The sequence below is a fragment of the Triticum urartu genome, chromosome 5A (assembly GCF_056163025.1).
Source record: "Triticum urartu cultivar PI428250 chromosome 5A, HENAU_Tu73, whole genome shotgun sequence".
Lineage (NCBI taxonomy): Eukaryota > Viridiplantae > Streptophyta > Magnoliopsida > Poales > Poaceae > Triticum > Triticum urartu.
Window position 1 is genome coordinate 11,386,263 of NC_141877.1, and position 14,217 is coordinate 11,400,479.

General features: G+C 46.5%; 1 protein-coding gene and 1 non-coding gene across 2 annotated transcripts; one reads left to right on the forward strand and one right to left on the reverse strand.

Moving 5' to 3' along the window:
- Nucleotides 1–7,416: 7,416 nt before the first annotated feature.
- LOC125555419 (uncharacterized) lies at nt 7,417–8,192 on the forward strand. Its single transcript, XM_048718385.2, has one exon. It carries the CDS (start codon nt 7,563–7,565, stop codon nt 7,959–7,961), a length of 399 nt encoding a protein of 132 aa, XP_048574342.1. The 5' UTR covers nt 7,417–7,562; the 3' UTR covers nt 7,962–8,192.
- Nucleotides 8,193–13,842: 5,650 nt separating this feature from the next.
- TRNAA-UGC (transfer RNA alanine (anticodon UGC)) lies at nt 13,843–13,915 on the reverse strand. Its single transcript has one exon. It is a non-coding gene; the product is annotated as a tRNA-Ala (tRNA).
- Nucleotides 13,916–14,217: the final 302 nt, after the last annotated feature.

Below are 14,217 nucleotides of genomic sequence, written 5' to 3' on the forward strand. Positions count from 1 at the left end.
ATGGAGCTTCTTTCATGCGTTTTATACCAATATGACTCAAATGGAAGTGCCACAAGTATGTGGTACTATCATTACTATCTTATATCTTTTGGCATGAACATGTGTATCACTACGATTGAGATTCAATAAACCATTCATTTTAGGTGCAAGACCATTGAAGGTATTATTCAAATAAACAGAGTAACCATTATTCTCCTTAAATGAATAACCGTATTGCGATAAACATAATCCAATCATGTCTATGCTCAATGCAAACACCAAATAACAATTAATTAGGTTTAACACCAATCCGGATGGTAGAGGGAGCGTGCGATGTTTGATCACATCAACCTTGGAAACACTTCCAACACATATCATCATCTCACCTTTAGCTAGTTTCCGTAGCCTTTTATTTCGAGTTACTAACACTTAGCAACCGAACCGGTATTTATTACCCTGGTGCTACTAGGATTACTAGTAAAGTACACAATAATATAATGTATATTCAAAATACTTCTGTCGACCTTGCCAGCCTTCTCATCTACCAAGTATCTAGGGTAGTTCTGCTTCAGTGACTGTTCCCCTCATTACAGAAGCACTTAGTCTCGGGTTTGGGTTCAACCTTGGGTTTCTTCACTAGAGCAGCAACTGATTTGCCGTTTCATGAAGTATCCCTTCTTTCCCTTGCCCTTCTTGAAACTAGTGGTTTTACTAACCATCAACAATTGATGCTCCTACTTGATTTCTACTTTCACGGTGTCAAACATCGCGAGTTGCTCAAGGATCATCATGTCTATCCCTGATATGTTATAGTTAATCACGAAGCTTTAATAGCTTGGTGGCAGTGACTATGGAGAGCCATCACTATCTCATCTGGAAGATTAACTCCCACTCGATTCAAGCGATTGTAGTACTCAGACAATCTGAGCACATGTTCAACGATTGAGCTTTTCTCCCTTAGTTTGCAGGCTTAAGAAACTTGTCAGATGTCTCATACCTCTTGACGTGGGCACTAGTCGGAAATCCCAATTTTAGTCTTTGGAACATCTCATATGTTCTGCGACGTTTCAAAACCGTCTTTGGTGCCACAATTCTAAACAGTTAGCATTGCGCACTGAACTATCACGTAGTCATCAAAACGTGTATGTCATATGTTTCGCAACATCTACAGACGACGCTCGAGGTTCAGCACACCGAGCGGTGCATTAAGGACATAAGCCTTCTGCGCAACAATGAGGATAATCCTCAGTTTACGGACCCAGTCCGCATAATTTCTACTATCAACTTTCAACTAAATTTTCTCTAGGAACATATCTTAAACAGTAGAACTAAAAGCGTAAGCTACGACATAATTTGCAAAGACCTTTTGACTATGTTCATGATAATTAAGTTCATCTGATTATTTAATGAACTCCCACTTAGATAGACATCCCTCTAGTCATCTAAGTGATACATGATCCGAGTCAACTAGGTCGTGTCCGATCATCACGTGAGACGGACTAGTCATCATCGGTGAACATCTTCATGTTGATCGTATCTACTATACGACTCATGTTCGACCTTTCGGTCTCTTGTGTTCCGAGGCCATGTCTGTACATGCTAGGCTCGTCAAGTCAACCTAAGTGTTTCGCATGTGTAAATCTGGCTTACACCCGTTGTATGCGAACGTTAGAATCTATCACACCCGATCATCACGTGGTGCTTCGAAACAACGAACCTTCGCAACGGTGCATAGTTAGGGGGAACACTTTCTTGAAATTATTGTGAGGGATCATCTTATTTATGCTGCCGTCTTTCTAAGCAAATAAGATGTAAACATGACAAACATCACATGCAAATCATAAAGTGACATGATATGGCCAATATCATCTTGCGCCTTTTGATCTCCATCTTCGAGGCGCAGCATGATCACCTTCGCCATCGACATGACACCATGATCTCCATCATCATGATCTCAATCATTGTGTCTTCATGAAGTTGTCTCGCCAACTATTACTTCTACCACTATGGCTAACGGTTAGCAATAAAGTAAAGTAATTACATGGCGTTTTCATTGACACGCATGTCATACAATAAATTAAGACAACTCCTATGGCTCCTGCCGGTTGTCATACTCATCGACATGCAAGTCGTGATTCCTATTACAAGAACATGATCAATCTCATACATCACATATATATAATTCATCACATCCTTTTGGCCATATCGCATCACATAGCATACCCTGCAAAAACAAGTTAGACGTCCTCTAATTGTTGCTGCATGTTTTACGTGGCTGCTATGGGTTTCTAGCAAGAACGTTTCTTACCTACGCAAAAGCCACAACGGTGATATGCCAATTGCTATTTACCCTTCATAAGGACCCTCTTCATCGAATCCGATCCGACTAAAGTGGGAGAGACAGACACCCGCTAGCCACCTTATGCATCAAGTGCATGTCAGTCGGTGGAACCTGTCTCACATAAGTGTACGTGTAAGGTCAATCCGGGCCGCTTCATCCCACAATGCCGCCGAATCAAGATAAGACTAGTAATGGCAAGCAAATCGAACAAATCATCGCCCACAACTACTTTATGTTCTACTCGTGCATAGAATCTACGCATAGACCTAGCTCATGATGCCACTGTTGGGGAACGTAGCAATAATTCAAAATTTTCCTACGTGTCACCAAGATCAATCTAGGAGATGCTAGCAACGAGAGAGAGGGAGTGCATCTTCATACCCTTGAAGATCGCTAAGTGGAAGCGTTACAAGAACGCGGTTGATGGAGTCGTACTAGCGGTGATTCAAATCGCAGAAGATCCGATCTAGCGCCGAACGGACGGCGCCTCCGCGTTCAACACACGTACAACCCGGGGACGTCTCCTCCTTCTTGATCCAGCAAGGGGAGAGGAGAAGTTGAGGGAGAACTCCAGCAGCACGACGGCGTGGTGGTGGAGCTTGTGGTATTCCTGCAGGGCTTCGCCAAGCTCTACGGAGCAGAAGGAAGAGTGGGAGGAGGGAGGGGCTGCGCCAGGGAAGGGGGTGCGGCTGACCTCTCTCTCCCTCACTATATATAGGGGGAAGCGGGGTGGAGGAGGCGCCCTAGGGTTCCCTGGGGGAGGGGCAGCGGCCACAGGTTCCCCTAGATGGGTTTGGGCGCCCCCACCCCTAGGAAACTTGCCCCCCAAGCCAGGAGGGGAGGCTGCCCTAGGGGAGGCGCCCCCACCTCTCTAGGTTACGTGAGAGGGGTTGGGAGGGGCGCACAGCCCCTTAGTGGGCTGGTGTGCCCCCTCACCTTGGCCCATAAGGCCCCCCAACGCTTGTTGGGGCCTCCGAAACACCTTTCGGTCACGCTGGTCGTCACCCGGTACTCCCAGAACAATTCCGGACTCCAATATCCTTCGTCCAATATATCAATCTTCACCTCCGGACCATTCCGGAGTTCCTCGTCACGTCCGGGATCTCATCCGGGACTCCGAACAACCTTCGGTAACCACATACTATTTCCCATAACAACTCTAGCGTCACCAAACCTTAAGTGTGTAGACCCTACGGGTTCGGGAACCATGCAGACATGACCGAGACAACCTCCGGCCAATAACCAATAGTGGGATCTGGATACCCATATTGGCTCCCACATGTTCCACGATGATCTCATCGGATGAACCACGATGTCGGGGATTCAATCAATCCCGTATACAAATCCCCTTTGTCTATCGGTATGTTACTTGCCCGAGATTCGATCGTCGGTATCCCTATACCTTGTTCAATCTCGTTACCGACAAGTCTCTTTACTCGTTCTGTAACGCATGATCCCGTGGCTAACTCCTTAGTCACATTGAGCTCATTATGATGATGCATTACCGAGTGGGCCCAGAGATACCTCTCCGTCATACGGAGTGACAAATCCCAGTCTCGATTCATGCCAACTCAACAGTTACTTTCGGAGCTACCTGTAGTGAGACTTTATAGTCACCCAGTTACGTTGTGACGTTTGGTACACCCAAAGCATTCCTACGGTATCCGGAAGTTGCAGAATCTCATGGTCTAAGGAAATGACACTTGACATTAGAAAAGCTCTAGCAAAACGAACTACACGATCTTGTGCTATGCTTAGGATTGGGTCTTGTCCATCATATCATTTTCCTAATGATGTGATCCCGTTATCAATGACATCCAATGTCCATGGTCACGAAATCATAACCATCTATTGATCAACGAGCTAGTCAACTAGAGGCTCACTGGGGACATGTTGTGGTCTATGTATTCACACATGTTTTACGGTTTCCAGTTAATACAATTATAGCATGAACAATAGACAATTATCATGAACAAGGAAATACAATAATAACCATTTTATTATTGCCTCTAGGGCATATTTCCAACAGAGGGCACCATCAGGACAAACCTGCAAAAGAAAAAGGTAAACCCGAAGAACCAAATACTTGGAACATACCATCCTTCACACATTTTCCGGACGATATGATGAAGCACCAACATAGCGTGCGTAGTCTATATTTCACAGCGACTACCACCCAACCATCGCGCTGCCATCAATTGGAGGTAATACATAAATTTATTTCTAAACCTAGCTACCACCACAACAATGAGGATAGTGCGACGTGATCGTCTCGTCATCGCCAATTGAAGAAATGATCTAAAAGAATTCCTAACCTTGCCACCATCGAACCAAAGTTATGTGGTCTCAGCCTCTTCCACGCCTCACCAGGCAGTCGAGGAAGATCTAATGCCGCATGTCTCCCTGGTGGGAAGAGGTATAATATGTATGCCTTTTGTTCTTCAATGTACACACTCAAGGGCATTGCGAATACGTAAATTTAGTGTGAAACTAATAGCATCTATAGCTTGACTGGGCAAATCCACCCCATCCTGCCTAAATGTCCGTGGATGCGCCCAAATGCTACCTCGGACCGCGTCGGACGACCCCAAAATGTCCTCCCTTGCAATCACGTCCCCCACTTTCAGATCCTCAAATCCATACAAACACACGCACGCCGATCATACACATGAATACCACACACAACATAACATTTGTTCATAGCGAAAAAACACATAGTGCAAACATGATATTTATTCTGAGTGCACAATTCAAGCATTAAATTCCTTGGTTTTCATTGTAGGTCCATAAATGTTCCACAAGATCATTGAGTAGTTGCACGTGAATGTTCTGATTTTCAAGATTTTGATGCATCTCTAGAAAGTTCACAATATGCTCTGCTTGTTGTTCTAGGAGATGGACATGTCTCCGGACTTCTCAAAATCATGCAAAATGGCACAGGATATCATCACTTGTAACAATGTCTCTGATTCCCACATGAGTGTAGCTCACAAACAATACCTCAACGAACTTGTAGCACTTTGAATGCTCTCTCCACATCTTCCTAGCTGTTTCTTTCAATGTTGCAAAGTGGCATTGTTTGTTGCTATGGGGATCGGATATGCTCTTGACCAACGCCGCTCACTGAGAATAGATACAATGCAAGGTAGTATCCCATTTTATAGTTCTGTTCTTTGATAGTGTAGTGCACGCCAGATCATCACCATCACAAATTCACTTGAACAACGGAGATCGCCTAGTACACTGATGTCATTGTGAAAACCAGACATGCCAAATAAAGCATGTCAAATCTGCAAGTCCTTTGATGCCTTTGCTTCAAATATGATGGTGGCATCTCTTGTGTGACCTTAATTAGTACAACATGTGCAAACCTTTGGAACAATTCTTCCATTGACAATGCATGCAATCAACTAAATCAAGCATACCTGGAAAATCTCTTGCTGCTCCAATCGCCATCAACCTTTTTGTGTCTTCGACAATTGGTTCTCTCAGGTACTTCACTCCAAACACATTTACCATGGCGTTGAAAATTTGGACCGTGACCCAAAGACATGTGCTCTCCCTCACGCGGACTATCTCACCAACGGCATCCGCGACAGTACCTAATGCAAGCATCCTCATAGCATTCATGCATTTATGCAAAAGGAGAATGACAGTTGTCTGCAACAATCCTTTTTGAGACTGAAGTAGGGATCATGTGCCTCCACGCCATTCACCATGCGGAACAACAAGGTTTGCTCACCCAGAAGTGACGTCAAAAAAAATCCACCATGAAGAGATCCTATCCCGGTGTATAATTCCCCTCCCCTTTATCGATTCCTTGAAGTTTATAACATGCTCCATTGTTTCCTTCTCCATTTCCTTTTGGATGCTCATCATCATCATGAACTCAACATATTCGTCTTCTGAATCCGAAAAATCAAGGAACTCCTTTTAAATGAATTTATCCGGCTACTTGCTCTGGAACTCCTCATCAGACGAATCCATATTTTGTCCACAAAAGAACCAAACAACAGCTCAGACATTTTCTAGAACATAGAGAGGGCAAGCTGTATGACTGAAGGAGCAGTATGAACCACAGCGACGGGGATGGAGGGGAAGGGTTTTGTGCTGCTGGTGGTGATATTGTGGGGTCGGGGCGACGGCGATGCTAAGGTGGCTGCAAAACTAGGGGACAACCGTGCGAACGAGGCAGAAAAGAGGATAGGAAGAGCGCATACCAAGCTAGGCCAGGAACGATTTAGATTGATTTTGATGGTGCGTTATGCCAGGTCCGACGTGATGGGTGCGTTCTAGCGTGTCCGGGCCTCCACATACCGACCCAGATATGGGCTGAAATTTTTTTTGGTGGGGAGGGGGTGCCGGACAGCCGGATGTATAGGGCCGGTTTAAAGAGGCCAGTTGGATGACGATTTCATGGTCGATCATTGACCTGACCGCCACGTATATAGAGATGATACAATGGGTCCGATCGTAGATGCTCTAACTTGGTACCGTACATACTTATTTTTTATTTCTCTTTTGTGAAAGCCATACATACTTATTGTGTACGTTGGTAGTTTACTGTCCCATTCGTAGCGGTTCTCGTTGCGGATAACTAGGTAGAACAAAATAGGAACAAGAAGGTTAAGAAATGGATCGATCTAGACGACGATGACGCACGTAGGACGGGCCGGATAAGCCAAGGGCGGCCAGCCAGCCAGCCGTCGATGGCAGCAACCCTGGATCGTAGGTCGGCGACGTCGATCCAAGCTAGGAAGGTGCAGGTGTTGCCACCCCGCCGATGCATCCAACAAGCAGCTGACGCAGACCCCAAGTCTCAAACAAATAAATTCAAATAAACTCCACCGATAGATAGATATTTGCATTACATGCATGGCTGGCTGGCCGCTGCTCGTGAATGGCAGGCGGGCGACGCGATTGACCGCCCGTCCCCATCCACGTGCTGCGTCGCCGGAGCCGCCACCCCGGCCACGCGGGCACCCCGCCTCCCGCTTGCTTCGGCCATCTTCTCTTCTAGAAGCCTCTCACGGTCTCACCCCCACCCCGTCGCGCACTCCCGCACCCACGCGCGGACGACCGCTATATATACCTCCCACGCCTCCCCCCTCATCTCCATGCTCCATAGTCTGCCCCGCTCTGTTCTCCTCTCCTCTGCTCTGCTTCTTCTTCCTGCAAGAGACTTGACCGATCGTTCAAGCAAGCGCCGAGGTTCGACTTGATCGCCCGAGCAGGGACGCCAATGGACCATCTGCTGCACCACGGGCACGAGATGAGGAGGCCGTCCGTGCCCGGCCACGAGGCGGCGCTGAGGTCCGTCCAGAAGCCGCCGGCCAAGCCGTGGCGCGCGGGCGGCGGCTTGACGCCGGCGCCGACGCCGCCCAAGGTGTACCGCGTGGAGCCCCGGGAGTTCCGTGACCTCGTGCAGAGGCTCACCGGCGCGCCCGCCGCGGCCATAGCCAGGCAGCACCAGCACGGCCAGCAGCTGCAGCGCGCGCCGACGCAGCCCGTGCCCGTGCGCCCCGGCGGTGTCGAGGACGCCGCCATGGCCGGGCAGATGTACGCGCCGTGGTGCTCGTTCCCGCTCATGGGCCCGCCGGCGTCCATGCACCCCGGCCTCGACGGCCACCATCTCATATAGGACATAGCTCATCCTCCCGGCCGCCGCCCTGCTGCCGCTGCTCTTGTATGTCCATCCTTGCTTGGGACAGGCTAGGCGCGTGAACTGCAAAGTAGCGAGTAAAAAACTCTTTCAATCTTGCCTTAGCTTTAAGTGTAAACAAACATAATACGCGTTGCTCCCCTTGTAACTTAGCAGCTACACATGATGTAATTACCAAGGATGAAGGGAGAGTACGTTTGCGATGAACAAGTTCGCTAATTTTTCTTCTCTTTTTTCATTTTCTTTTCACGAATACAAAAAGTTTGTGTATTATTTCATCCATAAAAGGAGAGAAACAACAGTAACATACATGAGAGAAGGCAGGGGCACCACCCGGTATGAAAAGATCATAAAGGAGTGCAACAGAGCACAAAACTCTCCTAGCTCGAACACCGGTCGGAAACGCAAAGAGATGAGATACATGACATATACAGTGCGTCACGACTCGGGACTCGGGCGGCCAGAAGTCTAGCCGCCGCCGCCGCCGCAAACTCCCTCCTTCTTTCCCTCCGCCGTCGCGGGGCTAAGCCTGGGGGCCGACGGCGGTGGGGGGGATCTCCTCTCTCGCGTGTCTGCGGGGTAGGACGGACCCCAAGGCTTGTGGTGGCGTGACCGATCTGGGATCTGCGGCGCAGCGGATGGCTGCAGGCGGCGGAAGGCCGGCCCGTCCTCGGACAGCGACGGCTTGGCGCGGCGGAGGCCCGGGCTGCGGGCACCGCGGATGGCCCTTCGGGCAGCGGCGGCCGGCTTGGCTGCGATGGTGTGCATGCTGCCTTCAGATCGGCGACGGCGGCATGGAGGGCCTGGTGGTCTCGTCGGCGGCACCTCCGATCAGATCTGTTCTGACCGGTGCAGCCGGCGGTGGTGGTCATCTCTTTCGTCGGAGGTGGTCGGCCTGAGGCTGGGTGTCCGGATCTCGAGATCCGTCATTTGGCACCAGTTGCGAATCGGGAAGACATTGTTGCCGCTAAAAACCGAGCCGACAGCGGGCGATGGCGGCGTTCCACGTCGTTACCTTGATGAAGGCATCTTCATGTGACTACCGTCGACCCACTCGTATTGCTCCGGGGGAAACCCTAGGATCTGGTGTTCCAGACCGGACGATGGCGGCACTGCGGTGTCGTTTCTCTTGGGAGCATCGTTTTGTGAAGCAGCGCTGGAAGTCAGAGGCAGGAGGTGGAGTGGCTTCGTCTTGCACGGAGCTTCGGTGGAGATGTCAAGTCATGCCTGACCGACAGGTGCTACGCTTGGTCATGCCTGGTCGGCAGGTGCTACGCACGACAGATCCTCCACGGGCTTCAAGCTGTGTCGGCTGGTGGTACTTGGCAGCATGGCGCCGAGGTGTATCAGTGGCGACCGCGGCGTGTTCAGCTGTTTGCGCGCAGGGAGGAGGTGCCGTTGGGCGCCGTGGTGGCGTGGACGATAGTTGGACCGAGCAAGGTTGATGCATCAGTACAGTTCTGAAGATGGAGCGGTGGCAGTTGGCGGCGGCGGCCTCTGAGAGCACGCCGGACCAGTGTGTGCCCCAGACCCGACAAGTGGCTAGATTGGGGTCTCAGGTCTTAGATGTTAGGCTTGGCTGTGATGTCTGTTTGGTATTAGGCCCAGGCTATCTGCGCCCCTTCATCAACTGGATAGGTGTAGCGACAGTTTGTTGCTTGGACAGCGGCTTTAGTCTTACTGTTGTATGATTTTGTAAGGTCTTGTGAGAATAATTAATAAAATGGCCGTATGCATCGTCCAGATGCAGAGGTCGGGGATCATCCTCCTTTTCTAAAAAGAAGAGTACGTCACGACCAACCTAGAAACCTCCGTGGCCATGACTCTGAGGCAGGCCGAATCAACACATCTCCCACATCAAGCGCCTAGAGAATCGTCAAGTGGGGTTGCAGAAACAGGCCGAAAGGAGAAGCCATGGAGGAAGCATCGTTAATGATATACATTGCATCTTGGATGCCCACGCCTTGAGGAGCAGCCCGAACTCGACATAGGTTGGGGAAACTTATTCATCTTGCGACGATGCGGCGCCTTTCGATTCATGTGAGGAAGTTGTGGCCTTCTTCAAAGATGAATTTGGTTGGATGTGACATGTCGGGGTCCGTAGTATCTTGATGATGGCATTCTCCGATGGTGCCGGTCTTTCTTGCTCATCTTGAGCCGCCGTGTCCTTGTTCCCGATGCTTTGTTCACGGACGAGGAGCTCGACGTCTATGCCTTGATGCTTCATTGTGTGTCTTCTTTGTTCCTAGTGTGTGAGGCTAAGTTTGTTGCTTTCCAGCGCTTTGTATCTTACCGCTTTGTTCCCGGCGCAGCAAAATGACCATATACTTTCTTTATAAAAAAATATAAAAACGTTTATATCACTATTTCTTTACGGAGGAAGTACTTATTAAGTCTGTTGACATTTTCTCAGCAAATAAGACACTCGGTCTTGTACAATGCAAGGCGCTTAAGCAAGACGCTTAGGGCAATAAATAAGTTCCTTGTTATGCGTCGGTGCTAAGAAAAACTACGAGTCAATTTTTATGGTGCGATAGTAGATGCAAGTTTTCGATCCCACACGACGGTTTCTTCCTCGGAGCGCATATATGAAATTATGAATATGGGATTCAATGGTCTTCTAGTCAAGTCATCTCTTACAAAGTGAGTGTTGAAGAAGCGCTAGCCATGTACTCCCTTCATTGCTAAATATTTGTCTTTTTAGAGGCTCTAAATGGTGACTACATACGGAGCAAAATGAGTGAACCCGCACTCTAAAATATGTCTATATACATTCGTATGTGGTGACCATTTGAAATGTCTAGAAAGACAAATACTCACTCCATTCCAAAATATAGTGCGCCCACGCTTCCCGAGGTTCAACTTTGACCATAAATTTAATCAACGAGACCAACTACGGTGGGAAAAAAAATATATAATTAAAAACTTGTTTCGAATACGAATTCACTGATATAATTTTTGCTCCCGCTGCAATCGGTCTTGATAGTTAAATTTACGGTCAAAGTTGAAGCACGTGGATAGAGGAAGCACTACATTGTGAAATGAAGGGAGTATTTAAGAACCGAGGGAGTACTTAGTAGTAGCACGGAGCCGCAGTGTAGCCGTAGCTTGCCCGGCGCACACGCCGAGACTGGCCGGCGGCATTCCATTCTGGTCGACGTTGCTGACCGGCCGGTGCGCGTGATGGGTCAAGTCAAAGATGCTGGCCCGTCGCACACCCTCTTGATTTGTTTTGTCGCATAGAAAGTACTATTATACTTTTATTGCCTAGTTATTATAAAGCCGCCGGACCGGCCAAGGCCACATCGATACGCTCGCCGGCACGGCCAGGAATTTCCAGGCCGGTGCGTGTGTGTATGAATGTACCGTGACATGATCGAGACGGCTGAGTACCGAGCCCGGTCACTGTCACGGTTTGACAAATCATCTAATATTCCCTAAGCTTTCCTTGACATCCTAGTATAGAGTTAGTTAACAATTTCGTACTCCCTCCGTTCCGAAATATTTGTCTTTCTAGACATTTTAAATGGACTACAACATACAGATGTATGTAGATATATTTTAGAGTGTAAATTCATTCATTTTGCTTTGTATGTAGTCACTTATTTAAATCTGTAGAAAGACAAATATTTGAGAACAGAGGGAGTGATACGTATTGAGTTGATTATGTAGTAGCACTGTGTGTGTTTCTTGTCATTTCCTCTACCGTGGGCATTGTCATCTCTATATACAATCTTATAAATCTCAGTTGGTGATGATAGTGTGTCTTACATTCATTGTCGAAACCTCATGACGGCCGAAAGGGAGCAAGACCCCCTCCCCCCCCCCCCCCCAAATTGTAGTCGAAGTAAAATTTGATGATAAGCATTCGGCCCAACCCGGGAAGGCAGGAATGCATGGTTTACCTACGGGCCCAATGCACCAAGAACCTCCCACGCCACACCCAGCCTCTCATCCTTTCTTCCAAATCGTCATCCATGACGTATTCTCGGCGTGTTTGGGTTCCATCCTGATAGCGCATGGCCTAACCTGTCGTGTGCCTGGAATCTGCCTGGACGGTGTTTGGTTGGCAGCCTAAAAATGCGTATACTAGCCTGGCCATAAGTTTAGGCATGTGCTTAGCCTGGCCCATGCATAGAAAGTTGGACGCCTGGCGTATATAACTTTTTCCTGATGAACATTTCGATCACAAAGAAAAAAGAAGTGAAAATAGGATTAAGGCAAAAGAACACCGGAGGCCCCAGATGGGCTTCTGCCTGCCTCTACGCACGAACGGGGGCTCTGTATCTCGCTTAGAACGAGACAAACGGTAGCCTCGCCTCAAGCAATACTCTAGTGGTGGTCCAATATAATCATGTGGGTTCGATACACATGTGTGTTTCATTTGTTTTTTTGTAATTTTGTGTTGTTATACTTCCGTTAATATTTTGAAAATATTCTAAAATCATATATTTCCAAATTTAATTTACTTTACTTTTTTAAATCATTCATCACGCATTAAAAAATGTTTATGTAGGGAAAAAATGTATTCGCATATTTTCAGGGTTTTTAAAATATGGACGTGACTGTTTATAAATAATACAATAGAAAAGAACATTTGTGCGAAATATTCGTAATATCAAAAATGTTCTAACACTTACCAATCCTTTGCACGTTTTAAAACAATGTTTAGTGTGTGTTAAAAAAATGTTCACCGCATATTCAAAAAATAATCACTATTCATTTGACTAATATATAATGTGCAATTCAGAAAATGTTCAACATATATTTAAAAAAAATCAACGTGTATCTGAAAAATATTCAGCCTGTATATACAGAAAATGTCCAATGTGTATTTTAAAAAATTCGCAAAGTATTTGAAGTAAAATATATGAATATAAAACAAATAAATAAAACTTAAAAGAAAACAGATAAAAACCAACAAAGAGAACATATTGAAGAAAATCTGATAAAAAATGTCAGGAAAATAATCCACATTGAACATTCTAAAACTGATCTAACCTTTATAAAAAACTGTCTAATGGGTCGACACACTAGGACGAGCGCACATACCAGGTCGCGCAGAGAGGGATCCGAAAGGATAAAAATGATAGGCAAAAAAAGAACATGATACAGGTCCGTTAATTGAGGCCCAACAGTCAGTCCAAAAAAAACATTAAGGCCCAACAGATAAGAAAAATGACGTGAAGTGGAGATGCGGGGGATTGAACCCCGTGCCTCCCGCATGCAAAGCGGGCCATTTGAGCTACATATTTTCAAAATGTTTACACAATGTAGAAACTATTCATTTAGTTTCGTTTAAAGATGTTTCACAACATTCAAAAAAAATGTTTAGTGTTCCAAAAATATGTCCGTGACATTTGAACAATGTTTATGAAATGTAAACAATGTCCATGTAATTTTATAAAAATGTTTCATACAATTCAAAATAAATTTTCTCGCACTTAACAAATGTTTTGGATGTTATAAAAAATTTCATGGCATTCTTGCAAACAGTCAATATGTGTTACTTGCAACTACAAATAAAATCATCGACCAGGGCTCACACTAGCACCGATCCAGTGAGAAATAGGCTGACAGATCCACTTATCAAGGCCCAAGAGATAAACAAAAACAGATAAAGGAAAAAAAATGTTTCATACAATTCAAAATAAATTTTCTCGCACTTAACAAATGTTTTGGATGTTATAAAAAATTTCATGGCATTCTTGCAAACAGTCAATATGTGTTACTTGCAACTACAAATAAAATCATCGACCAGGGCTCACACTAGCACCGATCCAGTGAGAAATAGGCTGACAGATCCACTTATCAAGGCCCAAGAGATAAACAAAAACAGATAAAGGAAAAAAAATTAAAATGGAGATGCGGGGGATCGAACCCCGTGCCTCCCGCATGCAAAGCGGGCGCTCTACCATTTGAGCTACATCCCCATGATTATCAATACTGTCTTTTGCTCTTCACTAATTATTACTTATTACTTAATTCCAGCTAATATATGGTAATCCGAGGAACCAGCCGAGCAATCCAGCCAGACAAGTAGATGGATGTCACACCAACGTATGGATGGGTTCAGAAACATTCAAATGGAGCTGCCAATGCCGTCCGGACATTTGATAGTGAAACCCGGTCCTGTTATAATCCACCTAGTTACTGATGATGTTTGTGTTTGGTCTGTTATTATCAAATTGATAGTGAAAACCGATCCCGTTGGGGGTGGTATGGAACTTCACCG

Coding starts and splice junctions, on each gene's coding strand:
- LOC125555419 (XM_048718385.2), top strand. CDS start 7,563: ATGGACCATCTGCTGCACCACGGGCACGAGATGAGGAGGCCGTCCGTG.